This window comes from Erpetoichthys calabaricus, chromosome 11 (assembly GCF_900747795.2).
Source record: "Erpetoichthys calabaricus chromosome 11, fErpCal1.3, whole genome shotgun sequence".
In the NCBI taxonomy this organism is placed as follows: domain Eukaryota; kingdom Metazoa; phylum Chordata; class Cladistia; order Polypteriformes; family Polypteridae; genus Erpetoichthys; species Erpetoichthys calabaricus.
In genome coordinates, this window is record NC_041404.2 from 149,429,022 (window position 1) to 149,446,417 (window position 17,396).

The window sequence follows — 17,396 nt, forward strand, 5'->3', positions numbered from 1 at the left end:
AAACTAACATCATTTTGGACAAAAATTTTTAAGTGCCTCTCAGACAGCCTTGGGGTCACAATCCCTCCTAACCCACTAACAGCTGTGTTTGGTGTCCTTCCAGATGGACTTGAAGTGGAGAAGGACAAGCAAACGGTGATTGCATTCACTACACTATTGGCACGCAGACTTATTTTGTTAAATTGGAAGAATCCTAATTCTCCTCTTATAAGTCAGTGGGAAACCGATGTTTTATATTATTTGAAATTGGAAAAAATCAAATTTTCAGTTAGAGGATCTGTACAACATTTTTTCAAAACATGGCAGGATTTAATCAATATTATTTTAGAATAAGAGAAATAACTATTATTGCAGTTAACTCCCTTCTCCATCTCTTATTTATATAGATATTTACTTCTCCCTTTCTTTTGTTTAATGTTGCCTTATTAAAAAGCCTTAAGCAATTTTCCTTTAGCTAAGCTCTCCTTCTCAGTGGTGGGGTTTGATTTGTCTTCAATTTTGTTGGGTTATAAATTGATCTGTTTGTATGGAATGATTACAATGAAAATTAATAAAATAAAAATATTAAAGAAAATGACTTCACCACATAATCAACATCCTTTTAAACGTACGGTGACGTCAAGTGAAAAGGGAATTTCTTTTTCTTTTCCCTCTTCTGTGCTGTTCCGTTTTCACGCAGTGGGGTTGACTTTCCAAATAAACTTTAGTAACGGGAGAACATTATGTGTGAAAACAACATTAGTCTTCATGGTAAAATGCTTTCGACAGCTCTTGTCCAATTTTTAAAACCAATGAAATCTTACTTATCTGCATGAAGCCAAAATTCTAGCCTCCGCAGGAATCAATTACCCACGTCACGATGATTTATGTAGCAGAGGTTTGTTGTGATGGATGACTCTAGGTAATTTCTGTCACCAGTACGGCTTTTAGACACAATGCTATTAACTCCACTTTGTTCAAAATGCCACCCAGTGCTTCAAATTGCATTGGATTGCTGCTCACGTTTGTATTTTCAGTCAGCGTTTACTTGCTGAAGCCCGTGGACTGACTTTTATGCTTTTTCGTTTCTTTCCAGATATGTCAATGGAAGAGGTGCGGGAGTATGAAAGACATACACAGCAGGCCACCAATGAAAAGATCGGCGTAGTCACCCCTACTATTTCAATCAGCGAGGTGAGCAAGCCGTCGACGACCCGCAGTGCCCCCACAAGCACGCCCTCCACGCCCGTGAACGGAGATCCACCCGAGTTCCTCAATGTACCCAAAGACAGACCACGCAAGAAGTCGGCCCCTGAGACACTTACTCTTCCAGAGCTGAGGGAATGTGCTCTCCCCAAATAGTATTCAGCCAGTGTGGACTTCAACATCATTTTCTTTCACGCTGATTTTTGTATTTTTGAAGCTAAAAGAAAAGTGGGAAAAGTAAAAGACTTGACGCGGGTGAAAGAGTCTCCCAAACTTCAGAATCTTGTTTTTATGCCTTGAGGTATTTTAGGATCCTGAGTGGAGTCCATGCTTTCAAGATCCCTAACATTAAACAAACCATCAACACTTGGACTTGGGAATGGGTGGGGAGACCTGGAGGTCCGCGTTCTCTGAAGTAACATGCCGTGAGTAGGACTATGGAAGTCGCTTGGTAACGGGAGAGAGGTGGTGTTAACAAATTCCTATTTAAGATGTCATTAGATCCGTAGCTTCTGTTTAAAGGTTATTGTCCTACAGTATCGTTCATGTTAGCATCGCAAGTGTTCAGAATGTGATCAAGTGGAATGACTTCATTTTCCATCCATCCGTTTTCCAACCCGCTGAATCCGAACACAGGGTCACGGGGGTCTGCTGGAGCCAATCCCAGCCAACACAGGGCACAAGGCAGGAACCAATCCCGGGCAGGGTGCCAAACCACCGCAGGACACACACAAACACAGCACACACTAGGGCCAATTTAGAATCGCCAATCCACCTAACCTGCATGTCTTTGGACTGTGGGAGGAAACCGGAGCGCCCGGAGGAAACACACGCAGACACGGGGAGAACATGCAAACTCCACGCAGGGAGGACCCGGGAAGCGAACCACAGGTCCCCAGGTATGACTTCATTTTTTTTTTCATTTTGTGAAAATCGAAAATTCAGCTCAATTCCCAACAATTTTCCTTGGAGTAAATCAGTCACAGTCCTGAATGGACGCAGTGGCTACAGGTTTTCATTCCAGCCAGTTAATGAAATGATAATGAAACTTGGTATTTAACTATTTGGCTTGTTAGTGCTTTCATTCCTCCAAGAGAAATGTTTAATTACACTGCAGAGATTCCTTATCCATGTGTTTTGCGGACCAGAACAGATTTAAACTTAACACTCTTTCCAATTCACCGCTCATTTATTTCTAAAGATTTTTGTAACACAGATGCTTCATGAAGCATATACACAGTTTTAAAGTGAAGCATGTGAACTGCAGAGCTTTGGGTTTGTTGGTTATCTGTATTTCATTATTAGCTACCGTCTGGTTAAGAAAACAAGCAACAATTAAAACTGAAATACAGCTGCCAATAACTAAAATTTGCAATTAGGAGTTCAGAAGGGTAACAGGCAAGGAAAAAAAATGAAGCCCAAAAAGCATATTGCGTTAGTAGTAGTAAATAAAAGGGTTCAAATTAAGAAAGTGGTTGAAGTGAAAACCTGCAGCCACTGTGGACCTCTAGGACTGTAATAGAGGACCTCTGATCTACAAAGTACCTAAAAGTTGTCTTTCATGAAGGAAAGCGCTAACAAGGCGCAGAGTTAAATAGCAAGTTTCATTATCAGCAAAGACAGAGTTCTCATTAGGACACTGACTGCAATGAAAACCTGTAGCCACTGCGGCCCTCCAGAGGACCCCTGTCGTAAACGAACGCCTCGGTACAAGCGTCGCTCCTAGAGCAGACATACAGCGTATTCAAAGAGGGTGGAAGAGGAAATAAATAAATAAAAACACAAAACAACTAAAATCGGTAAACAGAAAAGCTCTGAAAGCTGCTTCTTCTCGCCACTCCTGAAGCACCTGCCGCTGTGTTAACACTGCAGTCATAAAAAGTGAGGCCTACACGGTCAATTAATTCAATAATAAGACGATTTAAAGTGTTTTAAACTTGGATAGGTGTGTAGAGGCGGCACGGTGGCGCAGTGGGTAGCGCTGCTGCCTCGCAGTTGGGAGACCTGGGGACCCGGGTTCGCTTCCCGGGTCCTCCCTGCGTGGAGTTTGCATGTTCTCCCCGTGTCTGCGTGGGTTTCCTCCCACAGTCCAAAGACATGCAGGTTAGGTGGATTGGCGATTCTAAATTGGCCCTAGTGTGTGTGTGTGTGGTGTGTGGGTGTGTTTGTGTGTGTCCTGCGGTGGGTTGGCACCCTGCCCGGGATTGGTTCCTGCCTTGTGCCCTGTGTTGGCTGGGATTGGCTCCAGCAGACCCCCGTGACCCTGTGTTCGGATTCAGCGGGTTGGAAAATGGATGGGATGGATAGCTGTGTAGAGGAAAGAGCTTCGCTTTGTTACTGCCAGTTAAATTCTTCTTGATGGTGAAATTGCCAACTTTAATGAATCAAAAAAAAAATGAATGTCTTTTTCCTGCTGTACAGTTGAATTCCACACTGATCACGGTTGGCTCCCACCAGTGCTGCCAGGATTGGCTCCATCTCCCTGCAGGCGTGAACTGGTACACAGGCAGGTTAGAATGTGGACGTTTGCCACATGCACACACTTAAAGAACTCATCAACAGTGACAGGGACGGCAGTACATAGTGGCATAGTGTCATGTTTGTCATCCTGATAGCTAGTGCCATGTTGGCAAAGTCGGACTAAACTGAACACGGAAACCTTGATAACCTTTAAGAAGTTTCTGAATGAGATTTTTATAATGGCTTAGCTATTAGCCAAACAAACTAGCCTGCTGGACCGAATGGTCTTCTCTCGTTTGTCAAATGTCTGATGTTCTAGTACAGTTCTGCATGGGTACAGGTAATCTCCAACCTCCATTGCATCTCGACTCCTCTTCACTCCATTGTGTTCTTAAAGACCTTAGTAACAGTGACAGGGACGGCAGTGCATAGTGGCAGATTTTCTTAAAAATGGTGTCACGTTTGTCATCCTGATAGCTAGTGCCACGTTGGCAAAGTCGAACTAAACTGAACACGGAAACCTTGATAACCTTTAAGAAGTGTCTGGATGAGATTTTTATAACAGATTAGCTATTAGCCAAACAAACTATCCTGGTGGACCAAATGGTCTCCTCTCGTTGTCAAATTTCTGATGTTCTAGTACAGTTCTGCATGGCTAGAGGTAATTAATCTCCATCATCCATTGCATCTCGATGACTCCTTTTCATATAAATTTACACTCTGCCACCGTGGCTGCCATGGGTGGGTAAACAGTACCACTCAAGTGCCCCCAGCTTATACAGTAAATGGGATCAACTAGAAGTCTTCCCACAGGTTATGTTGCTGAGAGCCTGCTGGGAGGCTACGACGATTTCACGATTCTGTTTACAGTGCGGCCACCATTACAAAACCTTTATTATTACTGAATACTGGAAACAACAAAACTCAAAGCGCGTATTCATCTCACCTGTTAACGTATTCTTTGAGAAGGAAGGAAAGCAAAATTTTGAGTTTTGGGTGAACTAAACCTGTGATCCATTTTTTTTTTCCTGCTTTTGTCAAAAAATCCGTGGTATTGTGTGGCTGTGATTTATGAACGTTTCGAAGGGTAAGGTGATGAAATGAGCGTATAGAAGACTGTAAATATTTATCTTTTTTTAACTTCTTTGATTTGTGCAAATGAACTTTAGAAATCCTTGCTGGCTTAAAGCCAGGCGTCCAGTATCTAAAAAGCCATCTCACCTGCTTGTTTTTCTCCGGTTCTTCTCGATGCCTGAATCTATAAATTCCCAAATGTATTCTAATAATCGCCAAGTCCTGTTCTTCTCCACACGGCCTATAATAATCACAAAAGGCCAAAGCGTCACCCTTTTTTCTCAAGGCCGTGAAGGTGAGGTGAGGTGAGGGTTAGGTATTATAAAAGCACCTGGGTGTGGTGATCCCCAAATGTGCATTATTATGGGACAGGCCAGTAGCAGCTTCATGCTATGCTTTTTCTATGAAACCAAACTTGCATGTTAAATCAGCTGTCTGGGGTGCAGATAGATTGTGTTGGGTCCGTTAAGTGGGTGTTTGTGGCGATGTGCACAGGTTGGCATCATCTCCCGTGATCTAAATGTAAACATGCTACACAGACCACTCTTATGGGGTCTAATGCTGCCATTTTACAGTCATGGTAGTCCTGGTGATGAATGGACTATAACACGGTAGATGGTTAACCCAGCACATGCCATCAAGGAGAATCGGAGCAGCCAGAAGATGAGAACGGGGTGTCCCACTGGGAATTTTGGGGGGGGGGAGGGGGGTGGTCTCTTGCAAACAGGGACTTGAATATTTTATTTAGTGAGCTCCCAGTTTACCAAACCTCTTTTCACTTAAGGTACCACCCAGTCTGCGGTGGGCTGGCGCCCTGCCCGGGGTTTGTTTCCTGCCTTGCGCCCTGTGTTGGCTGGGAATTGGCTCCAGCAGACCCCCGTGACCCTGTAGTTAGGATATAGCGGGTTGGATAATGGATGGATGGATGGTACCACCCAGTACTCTCCAATGTGTCTCCTCTCTCCTGCCCGCTTTATGTACATTCTGCAGATTTCCATTTCCCAGGTGCCCATCGTAGGAGACATTACTTGCGACCCCCCCCAATAGCATTTGCTGTTTCACATTGTTTTGCCCCTCTTACCCACTTTGACTTGTTGCCGCAGATCTGGACTGTCACAGCTCCTGTGTCTCTGACGTCTCACAGAAATGGAAAAATAGTTTGTGAAATGCTCGGCGAATTTGCTCGTAAGTTTAGAAGCGGGTACAGCACATGGGGTAGAAAGGCAAACTCAGCTGAAGGAGTAGAGCCTTTGGTGGGCACGTGGGGTGCTACCATCCTATGCGAATCTTCAGTTTTCCTTTTTCTTCCATCTTGCAGTCAGATTTATATGCCTTGAGGAGTAACAAAATCTCCGAGATTAAAAACCTCATTAGGACAAAGGGAAAGGCGAAAAAACAAAATAGTTTGGCTTCCCCCTTTTTTTACCAGTAGGAGCCCCCAGTATTCCCTATCTGGCTGTTCCAGCGGCCACCAGTTTGGAAGTGAGGTGTAAACTGATCGCACAGGCTTGATTCCTGCCTGATGCCCAGTGCTGCCAAGGTAGACCCAATAGACCCTGGCCACCCGCACCCCAGAGTGTCACATGCATTGTGCCCCCGTGTCAGTGAATTCACAAAACCTTTGACCCTCATAAATGAGAGCCCTGTGAAATCACAACAGTTGTGCCACCTTTATAACAAATCTTAGGATGCCGCCTCCAATGTCCTGTGTCATCCATAACACCTGTGTGTAGTAAACCATGAAGAAGCCCCTTTGGGTACTCCAGGGGCTGCCCCTTTAAAATGTCAGCTGCTTTGGTTATGGGGTGTGTAGCCTGCGGTTCACACCGATGGTTATGTTTTTCAGATGTTTTTGGACTTGTCCAGCTGTGCCATGCGTTGTCAGATAAGGACATTCTTCCCAGGTCTCCTTTCACGTCTCGCTTTGTTATTTTTTAGTCGGATATGGTTGCCTAAAATGGGGTCTGTGTGCTTGTATCTTTTCCTGCATGTGCCAAATGTGTATACAGTATCTACAGAATTGGGGGAAAATATTGGGATTGGGGTTGAAATTTGTCCAGCAAAAGGACGCATATTGGCCACGTGATGTCTGTGAGTGGGAGTCCGTGGACACGATAACTCAAAAAGAAATCGCCAGTCGGCCCCCAGGGAGAGGCTCAGGGCGCTAGATGTGGCCATTAGCCTGCTGGTTTGAAGTGAAATTGTTCCAATTCATGTTAGCTTTACAGAGGTAATTAAATTTACCCTCGTTACGTACAGTATACATATCTAAGGAAACCTTGACAACGTTCAAACTTTGAAACGTTTTGTCCAGAAAGTCAATTGTCATTGGATTGGGACAGCACGTCTGGCACGGCTTGGCTCGAGACCACCAGCCTTCAGCATCCTGTGAAAATGTAATTACAGCTGGAGGGTAACAAAGCCCAGCGGGTACCCACCAAACGCTCAAACTGACCGGACTGTGCCGGTACCGGTGCGCCGTTCTCATCTTTAAAGGACTTCTTTGCTCATGCAGTTCTGTGTCATGGATGGCTTTCCTCCCTAAACGGAGTCGTCCTCCTCCTCCTCCTCCAGCTTTCCTTTTCTTTTTTCCTTCAGTGGGGACGGGCCTTTGCTACTGATACAGATTTGTCATTTTTTTGTCATATGACTCAAGATTAGTTATCATTTGTGCTGTAAATAGCCATCTTATTGAAGTTGGTGAGAGCAGTGAACGCCGACTACGCTGTAAAATGGCCTCTGCTCGCTCTTTCTTTCTTTCTCTTTCATTTTTTAATAAAGACACTTTCAAACCTTTGTTTGGCTGACACCATTTTGTTCTCCGACTTGTCGTTGCGGTAGACTGCCGTACTGATCATCCACACTTCTCTTGAGGTTGATACGGACATTTTGTGGCTGTGACACCTGTGATTGACCGTCACTGACTTTCTGATCGGTTTACAGGGAGCAGGACATTTTGGTTACGGGACGGGAGTCTTAATGGGTTAGTCTAGGATTACCAGACGTCCAGCAGCACGTCATCCTTTTCGGCGTTGTGTCCTCCGTCCGGCAATCTTTGTCTGAAAAGGTGAAAATTTCCGGCTTTCGTCAGTCACTGACTTGCGCGTGTTATTGGCTGAAATCGCATGTGGTCATCTCTTTTATCGAAAACAAAACACAGCTACGCGCCTCTGTCCACTTCGCCATTTTTGTGTTTTTCCTACTTTAACGCCAATACGCAGTGGTCTTTTATCTAAAAATGTCGTCCCGTAGTAACACTAACAAGAGGAGATGCAAATTCTCAGACCGCATGAAAACGAAGAGTGTGTGCTTAGGTGAAGGACGCACCAGAAACGAAGCAAAGTGTTTGGTTTGTGATTCTTACGTGTCCGTTACAAACAAGGGTACCACCGATGTAGAACGGCGCGTTACTAGCGAAAAACACAGAAACACGGCAAAGACATCTGCTTTGTCTGCAAAAGTCACGTCATTTTTTCAACTGAAATATTCGGCGGAGTCTTTGAAGACACATGCTGGAGTTCCACGCCTATGCTGCCGGGAACGATGAACTGCTGCGAAAAGTCGCCTCGTCTGAAAAATATGAAACTGCGTCGTTACACTGTAACTTTTAATTTTGAGGACTCGTTTTGCGACCTTGGTTTTAAAGTTTTCATTGTAACACACTGTGTTTCGTGAACAGAATGGGAAGCGTCCTCCTTTATGACCGTCGGTGTCCCCCTTTGGGTTCACAGGTATCTGGTACCCTCCCCAGGTTAGTCTGCTTATTCAAGGCTGTAGCACAAAGTGGGCACCGCAACAGCCGACCACTTTTGTGTTCTCAAGAACGACTTCTGAACGCTGTGGAATGACTTCCATTTTTTATCGTTTGGCACCTCATGACCCACCGGTATGTGAAAACTCCCACATGTGACGCACCATTCCAATCGTCTTGGTGTCTTGTTATGTAAGACGTCGAGCTTTTTGGGGTTCCTGTCTACTTATGGCCCTCTAGACCTGAAAACAAAACACTCGTTGTTAGGCCATTTCTGGAACATAACCTGTAAACCAGTAGGTGTTTTCAGCAAAAATGGCTTGAAGTTGTTCGTGCCACATCAACGCACCCCAGGGGTTCACCCCTTAAATGGGTCGTGAGGGGTCAAAGGGACTACAAAATTTCTAAACAAACGGAATTGGTAACATTATCCTTGTTGAGTGTCGTGTTATGCTATTTTGTGGATGATGATCACGAATATGATCATATTTTTGATACGGTGGTCCTAGTACTCAAACAGACACTCCCAGATGATTAGAAATGACAAATTACAGATATAGGACGTGTGTGTGTGTGTGTGTGTGTGATGGGGGGGGGTTTAGACTATTTCACCATCAGTGATTACGAATACAATGTGTGGCCACCAGAGGGAGTACCTGGACCCCCAAAAAGACACCATCCCCCCCCCCCCCAACAGTTCCAGGTTGAAGTCACTATCATATTTGTCATTGGCTTCCCTTCCATTATAAGTGCTCACTCCTTTTTTAATATTCCGTTCAGTTCTTCTTCGTCTTGTTTCACTTCTTTCCACTTCTCCTCAGCCTTTGTCCATCGACTCCAAGTGACCCTCTGAGTGAAGAGGGGTGAGCCACTCCTTTTATTTGGAACCCAGGGTGCAGTTCGAGAGATGCGGCCCTCCACTGAAGACGCACTTCTGGGTCTGGCAGACCCCACTCTAGATAGGGAAGCTTTATTCTGAGCTGCACCCGTAGTATCCAGCATGGTGGGACTACACTACCCAGGTTGCCCTACTGGTACGCACACAGGATGTAGAGCTGCTTAGTCCAATTTAAGATCAATATGTAGGCTCCCTGTAGCACTGGGCAGGCCACTGTGAGGTCCTCTCATGCACACGGCCACATTTGATTGCATTTGTGAGACTAAATGTCGAGTTTGGTGACAGGCTTGGCCAGTGTCAATATGGTGACCTAACGCTGGCCTTTTCTGAATTCTAAGGGTTGTTATAAACTCGTGCCAGTTGAATGCTTGAAGAGAAGCCAGTGAGTCCTTCACATGGGATGTATGGCGGAGCAGTGATTGGTTCTGCCATTTTACAGCTTTAGAGTCCTGGATTCAAGTCCCACCTAGGTCATTCTCTCTCTGTGTGTGCAGTCTGCAGATTCTCCTTCTGTCTGGGTGGGACAGACCACCGCTTCCCCTCCTACATGTCAAAGATGTGTTTTGTGTTGATTAAAGACCCTAAATTGGCCCGGTGGGAATGAGTGGGGAAGTGTTGACCCATCCATGGTTTTTGTTCCTTTACACACTGCGCTGCCAAAATGAGGCTAACAAGATGGAGCTGGTCTGATAAAATGGGTCAGGCATTAAAAGACACCCACCAGAAAGGATTGGGGGTCTTGGTGCAGGGTATGGGGGTCTATTCTGGAAGGAGGCACTTGGAACAAAGAAGCCAGAGGTCCAGTTGAAACAGACGCTAAGGATTGTGGAAATGGCTTCTGTAGATAGGAGATGTGCTGAACAGTGATGGTCAGAAGCAACTGAAGACACGAGACGCACTCGGAGCAGACTGCAGACGCCATCATGCAGGCATCCACTCCAACGGGGACGCAGCACAGGTATGCTTTATATAATACTGCTAATAGGTTACTGTATGTGTGTGTGTGTGTGTGTGTGTGTGGGCCCGGATCATTCATTTAGGTGATAATTTGCCCTTCTATTACTGTTCTGTGTTCCTGCTTGAAGAAATGAAATTTATCTTTGCCAACTGATTATGTAACACCGACTGCATATGTCTGTCTATAATGATATGCCTTTCATATCTGTGTGTTGTATGTATGATATCATCTCAACTCTAATATGAATAGTGCCTTTCACTTATATAGCATCTTTCATATCCTGTCTGTCTATTCACAATGCATACCTACCTATTAAATAGTGCCTTTTGTATCTCTCTGTTTATCTGCATCCATCCATTATCCAACCCGCTGAATCCGAACACAGGGTCACGGGGGTCTGCTGGAGCCAATCCCAGCCAACACAGGGCACAAGGCAGGAACCAATCCCGGGCAGGGTGCCAACCCACCGCAGGACACACACAAACACACCAAGCACACACTAGGGCCAATTTAGAATCACCAATCCACCTAACCTGCATGTCTTTGGACTGTGGGAGGAAACCCACGCAGACACGGGGAGAACATGCAAACTCCACGCAGGGAGGACCCGGGAAGTGAACCCAGGTCCCCAGATCTCCCAACTGCGAGGCAGCAGCGCTACTCACTGCGCCACCGTGCCGCCCTGTTTATCTGCATGTTTTGCATTTCCAATAAATCTAATATATAGCATCTTTCTTATCTATCAATCGTAATGATCTATCATACAGCACCATTCATATATTTTTATCTTATACTGCGTAGCACATTTTCCTATCTATTATATAGTGTCTTTCCTATCTATCATATAGTGTCTTTTCTGTCTATCTATTATATAGTATTTCCTATCTATTTGACAGACAGATAGGAAAGGCACTATATATCTATTATATAGTGTCTTTCATATCTGTCTACTATATAGTGTCTTTCATATCTATTATATTGTCATTTCATATCTGCATCTATTATATAGTGTCTTTCCTATCTATTACATTGTCCTTTGCTATCTATCTGTCTATTATATAGTGTCTTTCCTATCTATTATATTGTTCTTTCCTATCTATTATATTGTCATTTCATATCTGTGTCTATTAGACAGATAGATAGGAAAGACACTATATATTATATAGTGTCTTTCATATCTGTCTATCTAGTATATAGTGTCTTTCATATCTATCTATTATATTGTCCTTTCATATCTGTGTCTATTATAGTGTCTTTCTTATCTATCTGTCTATCTATTATATAGTGCCATTCATATCTGTCTATCTATTATATAGTCTTTCATATCTACTATATAGTGTCTTTCATATCTATCTATTATATTGTCTTTTCATATCTGTATCTATTATATAGTGTCTTTCCTATCTATCTGTCTATTATATAGTGTCTTTCCTATCTATCTGTCTTTCACATGCACAATACGAACCTACTACTCACTGGCCCGGCTCATGATTAATATGATGTTTGCTATAATTGTCTAGATCAGGGATCGCCAACTCCAGTCCTGGAGGACCACCGTGGCTGCAGGTTTTCATTCTAACCCTTTTCTTAATGAGGGACTGGTTTGTGCTGTTTAAAATTAACTTTTTGTGAATTCATTTTTGTTTGACTTGCTCTTGAAGACTTCGGACCCCTCAATTGTTTTTCTTTCATTAATTAGCAGCCAATCAATAATGAGATATAAAATGAGTCAAACCAACTGGCATCCATCGTACAATATCTGAAAATAAAGAAAGATGAAGGTCTCAGAAATGCTGGTCTGCTCAGGTCCCCAAAACATTACAAAAGAGAAAATCAAGAATTTTAGAAATGTCTGCTAATGCACCACAAGAGCAGCAACAAGGCACGGAATTAAAGAACGGGTTTAATGAAAGACCAGAATCCGAGCCTAATTAAGCAACTGGTTGGAGTTTGAGGCCCTGACTTAGTTGGTCTTCTGTTGGCTTGCTCACTTCACGTTTCACTTCTGTTTGGTTGCAATTTAAGGAAAGAAATGAAGGAATTCAGAGGAACAAATCAATTAAAATGAGTTCAAAAGAAGTTAATTAGCAGCAAAAACAGGTCACTCATTAAGAAAAGGGTTAGAATGAAAACCTGCAGCCATGGTGGTCCACCAGGACTGGAGTTGGTGACTCCGCTCTCGCTGAGTGCCCCTTTACAATACCAAAACACTTGTTTTAAATAAGGATCTTTTTATTGTGGAAATCTCAGAATTTTGAATTATAGATCTGTTCATTCTTTGGCTGCCCATGGGTGTTGGACCTGAAAGACAAAAAATAAAATGGAAAAATAAATGATCCACACAGAGAGAGTACCGAGTGTGTATTGAAGTCAGTCCTGCTTTACAGCATTTCTAAAGGAAAGTCATTGGGTATTTAATAATCAGTAAACTTCCTAAAAGTGCAGTAAAATTAAAAAAAAACTCAAATGAGGTGAATGTTTGTGGTGCCCACCCTTTGCCTTCTCTCGGCCCCACTGTCGTGCCTTGTCTGAAGGTTTTCTCCCCTTGTAATCCCCCACTGGCTCCTTGCTGTGCAGATCAGGGGGCTCTGTGGTGGTCATCCTGCACCATCTCCTTGACAATTCCCTGCTCCTCGTTTTATGATTTTGGCCGTGTCATACTACAGTGAAAAGGGGAGACCGATCAGATGCCCCCCCCCCCGCTGTATGATGGCTAAGCATCTGCCTGCAGTTCTCAGCAGTGAGCAGGCCATCAGTTTTGATCAAATCATCAAACCTGCAGGGAGTCCCCACGGTGCCTTACTGCTGCCTACAGACATTCGTCCGTGTACCGGAATGTCAAATTTTAATTCGTCAGTCCAGGACACCTGCTGCCGTTCTTCAGCACTCCAGTCCTTGCGTTTCCATGTGTAGGCAAGTTGTGTGGCTTTATCTCCACCTCAGAGGAATGACGGACTTTTTGGTTCCAGTTACTCCATGAAAACCACTTCTGATGAGATGTCTCAAGACAGTGGACGAGGGTCCTAGTAGTTTCTGCCATTTCTGAGCTGATTGCAGTGCTGGACATCTTCAGATTTTAAAAGGAAGTAAACGTGATGTGATTTTTGTTTGCCACACAGTAGTCAGGGACTGCATTTCCAGTCCTCTGCTTTGCCCGTTGGTTTGTGCCTCTGCTGAAGAGCTTAGACAGCACATCTGGAAAAGCCTGTCTGCTTGGGAGAGATGATGCAGGGTGACCACCTTCTGTGGACCTTTCGTAGGTGGCGTGACGGGCAGCCACAGCTCTTATCGTGCCGGGACGCCAACGGAATGAAAGGACCCTTGGGGCTTGGCAGAGCATCGGTGAAGCAATACCTCCCCTGGGACGCTAGGGGGCAGCCCTCCTGGGCGGCTGTGGCACCACGGATTCCCACAGACCATGCTGGGAGCTGGAGTGTGGTGCAGCCCTGTTGGGTACTGGGGGGGAGCTGCAGAGCCCAATACTTGACTTCCACCACACCTGGGAGTGATTCCAGGTAATACTGATGAGCCACCTGGAGCACTCCAAGGACCTGAATCACTCCATTTGGGGAGCCAGAATTGAGAGGAAGAAGGACGAAAGTTGTGAGGGAGGGGCGGAGGTGGAAAGAAAGAAAGATCAAAAAGGAGAGAATGGAAGTTAGAGAAAGAAAGAGAACGAAAGATCAAAAAGGAGAGAACAGAAGTTAGAGAAAGATATCAAAAAGGAGAGAATGGAAGTTAGATAGAAAGAAAGAGAACGAAAGATCAAAAAGGAGAGAACGGAAGTTAGAGAGAAAGAGAGAACGAAAAATCAAAAAGGAGAGAATGGAAGTTAGAGAGAAAGAGAGAGAACGAAAAATCAAAAAGGAGAGAACGGAAGTTAGAGAAAGAAAGAACTATAGATCAAAAAGGAGAGAACAGAAGTTAGAGAAAGATATCAAAAAGGAGAGAACGGAAGTTAAAGAGAAAAAGAAAGAACAAAAGATCAAAAAGGAGAGAACGGAAGAGAAAGAAAGAACGAAAGATCAAAAAGGAGAGAACGGAAGAGAAGGAAAGAACGAAAGATCAAAAAGGAGAACGGAAGTTAGAGAAAGAAAGATTAAAAAGAGAACGGAATTTAGAGAAAGAAAGATCAAAAAGGAGAGAACAGAAAAGAAAGAAAGAGAAAGAGACGTTGTAGTGCTTTGTTGTTCTGTGCTGTGGGTGTAAAGAAAAAGTTCTCCAGCAGTGGAATGACGCGTGTTGGGTGCTGAACTCGTGTCTCTGCCCGTCGGTGTCAGGTTAGGGTGGCCGTGGTCCACAGCATGGTGTTTCACTCCAGAACGTCTCGATGGTCTTGAGATTTCAGACTCGAGGCATCCCATGCCAGTCATAGCAAACCCGCCCCAAAACATAAAGCAGGCCCCTCCGTGTCTCACGGTACGTCTCGTGTTTTTGCTTCATTTTTGTGGACGTTGAGCTGCTGTGACTTCCCAAACACCTCCAGTTTTGTCTCATCTTTTCTCCCAAAAGCATTGTGGCTTCTTCCTTACATATTTGAGCAAAATCCCAGTCTTGCTTTGTTATGTTTTTCTTTCAACAGTGGGGTCCTTCTTCCATTAAGCCCACCGTCACTCAAACAGCGACAGATGGTGCAATCGATCAGACACTGATGGACCTTGACCTTGGGGTTCAGCTTGTGTCTCTTAGGAAGTTGTCGCTGGCCTTTTGTCTACCATTCTCTCCATCCTTCTGCCCACTGTGGGTCCCAGGGAGGTGGGCTACAGTCCTGTGGACCTTCAGCTTCTTACTAACATATACATCTGTTGTCACAGGAACATCAAGCTGCTCGGAGGTGGTCTTCCAGCCTTTGCCTTTAACATGCGGGTCTGTCATTTTCTCTCTGATTTCCCCCAGACGACTCTCTACCTTTGCTTTCTCTGGTCCAAGTTCAGTGAGGGACACATGATGACACCAAACAGCAGAGTGGCTGCCATTTCAATCGGCTGAATGACTGACTGCACGATTGGAGATGTGTGTGCGGCAATTTTGAAAAAAATCACTTGAATCCGGTTACTTAAGATCTTTTCTAGGGGTCCCAACTAAAGCGTCCCGGCCATTTTAGAAGGTCTTTGTAGAGTAGGCCGTACCTGAGGTCTTGTCACACTTCCTTGGGCCTCCTCGATGACATGTCAAAGGTGTGCAGGTACACAGGGCACAGCTGCTTGTTGTTTCATCAGTTTTATGGAGGCATATGAGGACTACCTGCAGCACTTTATCAGTGAGCTGTACGGGGTCCACGTCTGTACACACACACACACACACACACACACACACACACAGAGTATATACTGTATATTAGGGTAGTAGGGTGGCCCCCACCTCTAGAGAAGGGAGTTCAATTTGCTCTCCCCGTGTCCAGTGGCTCTCCTCTTGGATGTGCATTCGATTCTAAGATGGCCTGGCACAAGTGAATGGCCTCCCATCTGGGTTTGAAAAGCACCCGATGTTTCCAGGATTGTTTTTGCCTTGGCATGACCATGTAGTAGAGCAGGTAGGACCAGAAAAATGGATGGATGTTTGGTTGTAGTTGTTGTGCTCAGGTTTGGAGTCGGCACCCATGTGGCCAAGAAGCATGAGACTTAATAGAAATATGAGCAGGTTAATGAACGTTAGATATCCGTCCGTCCATCCAGCCAGGCAACCAGCCATCATTATTTAAACAGCTTCTTCAGCTCGCTGGTCCAGGAGCCAATGCCAACCCTGGTAGCACTGAGGGCAAGGCAGGAACCATCACAGGGCCAACTCCGAGTTGCCTGTCACCAAACACAACAATCTTTGTGATGAGGTGGAAAGCCCACCATGACCCAAGGGAGAAGATGCAGACTCCACACAGACAGTGAGCACCACTGGACTTGAACCCAAAACCTGTAGAGCGAGTAACTGCAGCCATATTTAAATGAAATGACGTAAGGAGTAGTTTGAAGTCGCCTACTTGGATGGACACGCCGGCTAACTGCTCCGCGCTGTACCCACTCCTGGTCTCCCCCCTCCAATTCTCCTGCAGCACCGGCTGGGTGGGCTCCCTGCTTCTAAAACTGAGCTAACTTTTTTGGACACAACACCGTTGCACCATCAAGCTCAAGAGCCTTTATTATAATGAGGACTACCTGAACTTTGTCTTCTCTAATAAAATGAGCAGAGTTTAGATGAATAAGGCAGATGTTATCCATCCATTATCCAACCCGCTATATCCTAACTACAGGGTCACGGGGGTCTGCTGGAGCCAATCCCAGCCAGCACAGGGCGCAAGGCAGGAAATAAACCCCGGGCAGGGCACACACACACACACACACACACACATCAAGGACAATGTAGAATCGCCAATGCACCCAACCTGCATGTCTTTGGACTGTGGGAGGAAACCCATGTAGACACTTGGAGAACATGCAAACTCCACGCAGGGAGGACCCGGGAAGCGAACCTCAGGTCTCTTAAGTGTGAGGCTGCAGCGCTACCACTGTGCTGTAGACGTTATAAACAAAACAAAAAATAAAATGAAACAGCCTGCTAAGTCTTCCACTGTGCTTACCTTCTGCTCCGTCTGTAAGCCGTGTGTCCCACGTAGGTAATGAATATCAAAACCAGGATGCCAACCAGAGCACATAAGACGGACATTACTACGATGCTCAAAGCTGCGAAAACAAAGAAAAAGCAGGCTGTTCAGTGGGTCCTATGAGATACTAAATGGGGGGTCTGGACGGACAAAGCAAAGGAGATGCCACCAGAACATTAGAACACTCTGGGCAAGAACAGGCCATTCAGCCTAACAAAGTTTGCCAGTCCTGTCCACTTACTTCTTCCACATAAACATCAAGTCGAGTTTTGAAAGCCATTAAAGTCTCACTGTCTACCACCCTACTTGGTCACTTATTCCAAGTGTCTATCGTTCTTTGTATAAAGAAAAACTTCCTAATGTTTGTGCGAAATTTACCCTTCACAAGTTTCCAATTCTGTCGCCGTGTTCTTGTTGAACTCATTTTAAAGTCACCGTCTCGATCCACTGGACTAATTCAGTTTATAATTTTAAA

The 17,396-nt window shown here is 44.8% G+C and overlaps 2 protein-coding genes and 1 long non-coding RNA gene across 3 annotated transcripts in view; 2 read left to right on the plus strand and 1 right to left on the minus strand.

The window, feature by feature from the left end:
• Nucleotides 1-1,638, plus strand: part of LOC114661149 (cytoplasmic phosphatidylinositol transfer protein 1-like) — a 149,108-nt gene extending 147,470 nt beyond the window's left edge. The window contains exon 10 of the mRNA XM_028814318.2: nucleotides 1,076-1,638. Within this exon, the coding sequence (XP_028670151.1) occupies nucleotides 1,076-1,341 (266 nt within the window). The 3' untranslated portion in view covers nucleotides 1,342-1,638. The remainder of the gene's footprint in view (nucleotides 1-1,075) is intronic.
• Nucleotides 1,639-3,084: 1,446 nt separating this feature from the next.
• Nucleotides 3,085-6,740, plus strand: LOC127529556 (uncharacterized). Its single transcript, XR_007936181.1, has 2 exons — nucleotides 3,085-3,130; nucleotides 3,493-6,740. It is a non-coding gene; the product is annotated as an uncharacterized LOC127529556 (long non-coding RNA).
• A 5,815-nt stretch (nucleotides 6,741-12,555) lies between these two features.
• The window catches only part of zgc:153896 (uncharacterized protein LOC569930 homolog), a 50,092-nt gene continuing 45,251 nt past the window's right edge, over nucleotides 12,556-17,396 (minus strand). Inside the window, exons 5-6 of the mRNA XM_028814627.2 lie at nucleotides 16,898-17,000; nucleotides 12,556-12,627 (exon numbers count right to left, since the gene is read on the minus strand). Of these exons, the coding sequence (XP_028670460.1) occupies nucleotides 12,573-12,627; nucleotides 16,898-17,000 (158 nt within the window). The 3' untranslated portion in view covers nucleotides 12,556-12,572. The remainder of the gene's footprint in view (nucleotides 12,628-16,897; nucleotides 17,001-17,396) is intronic.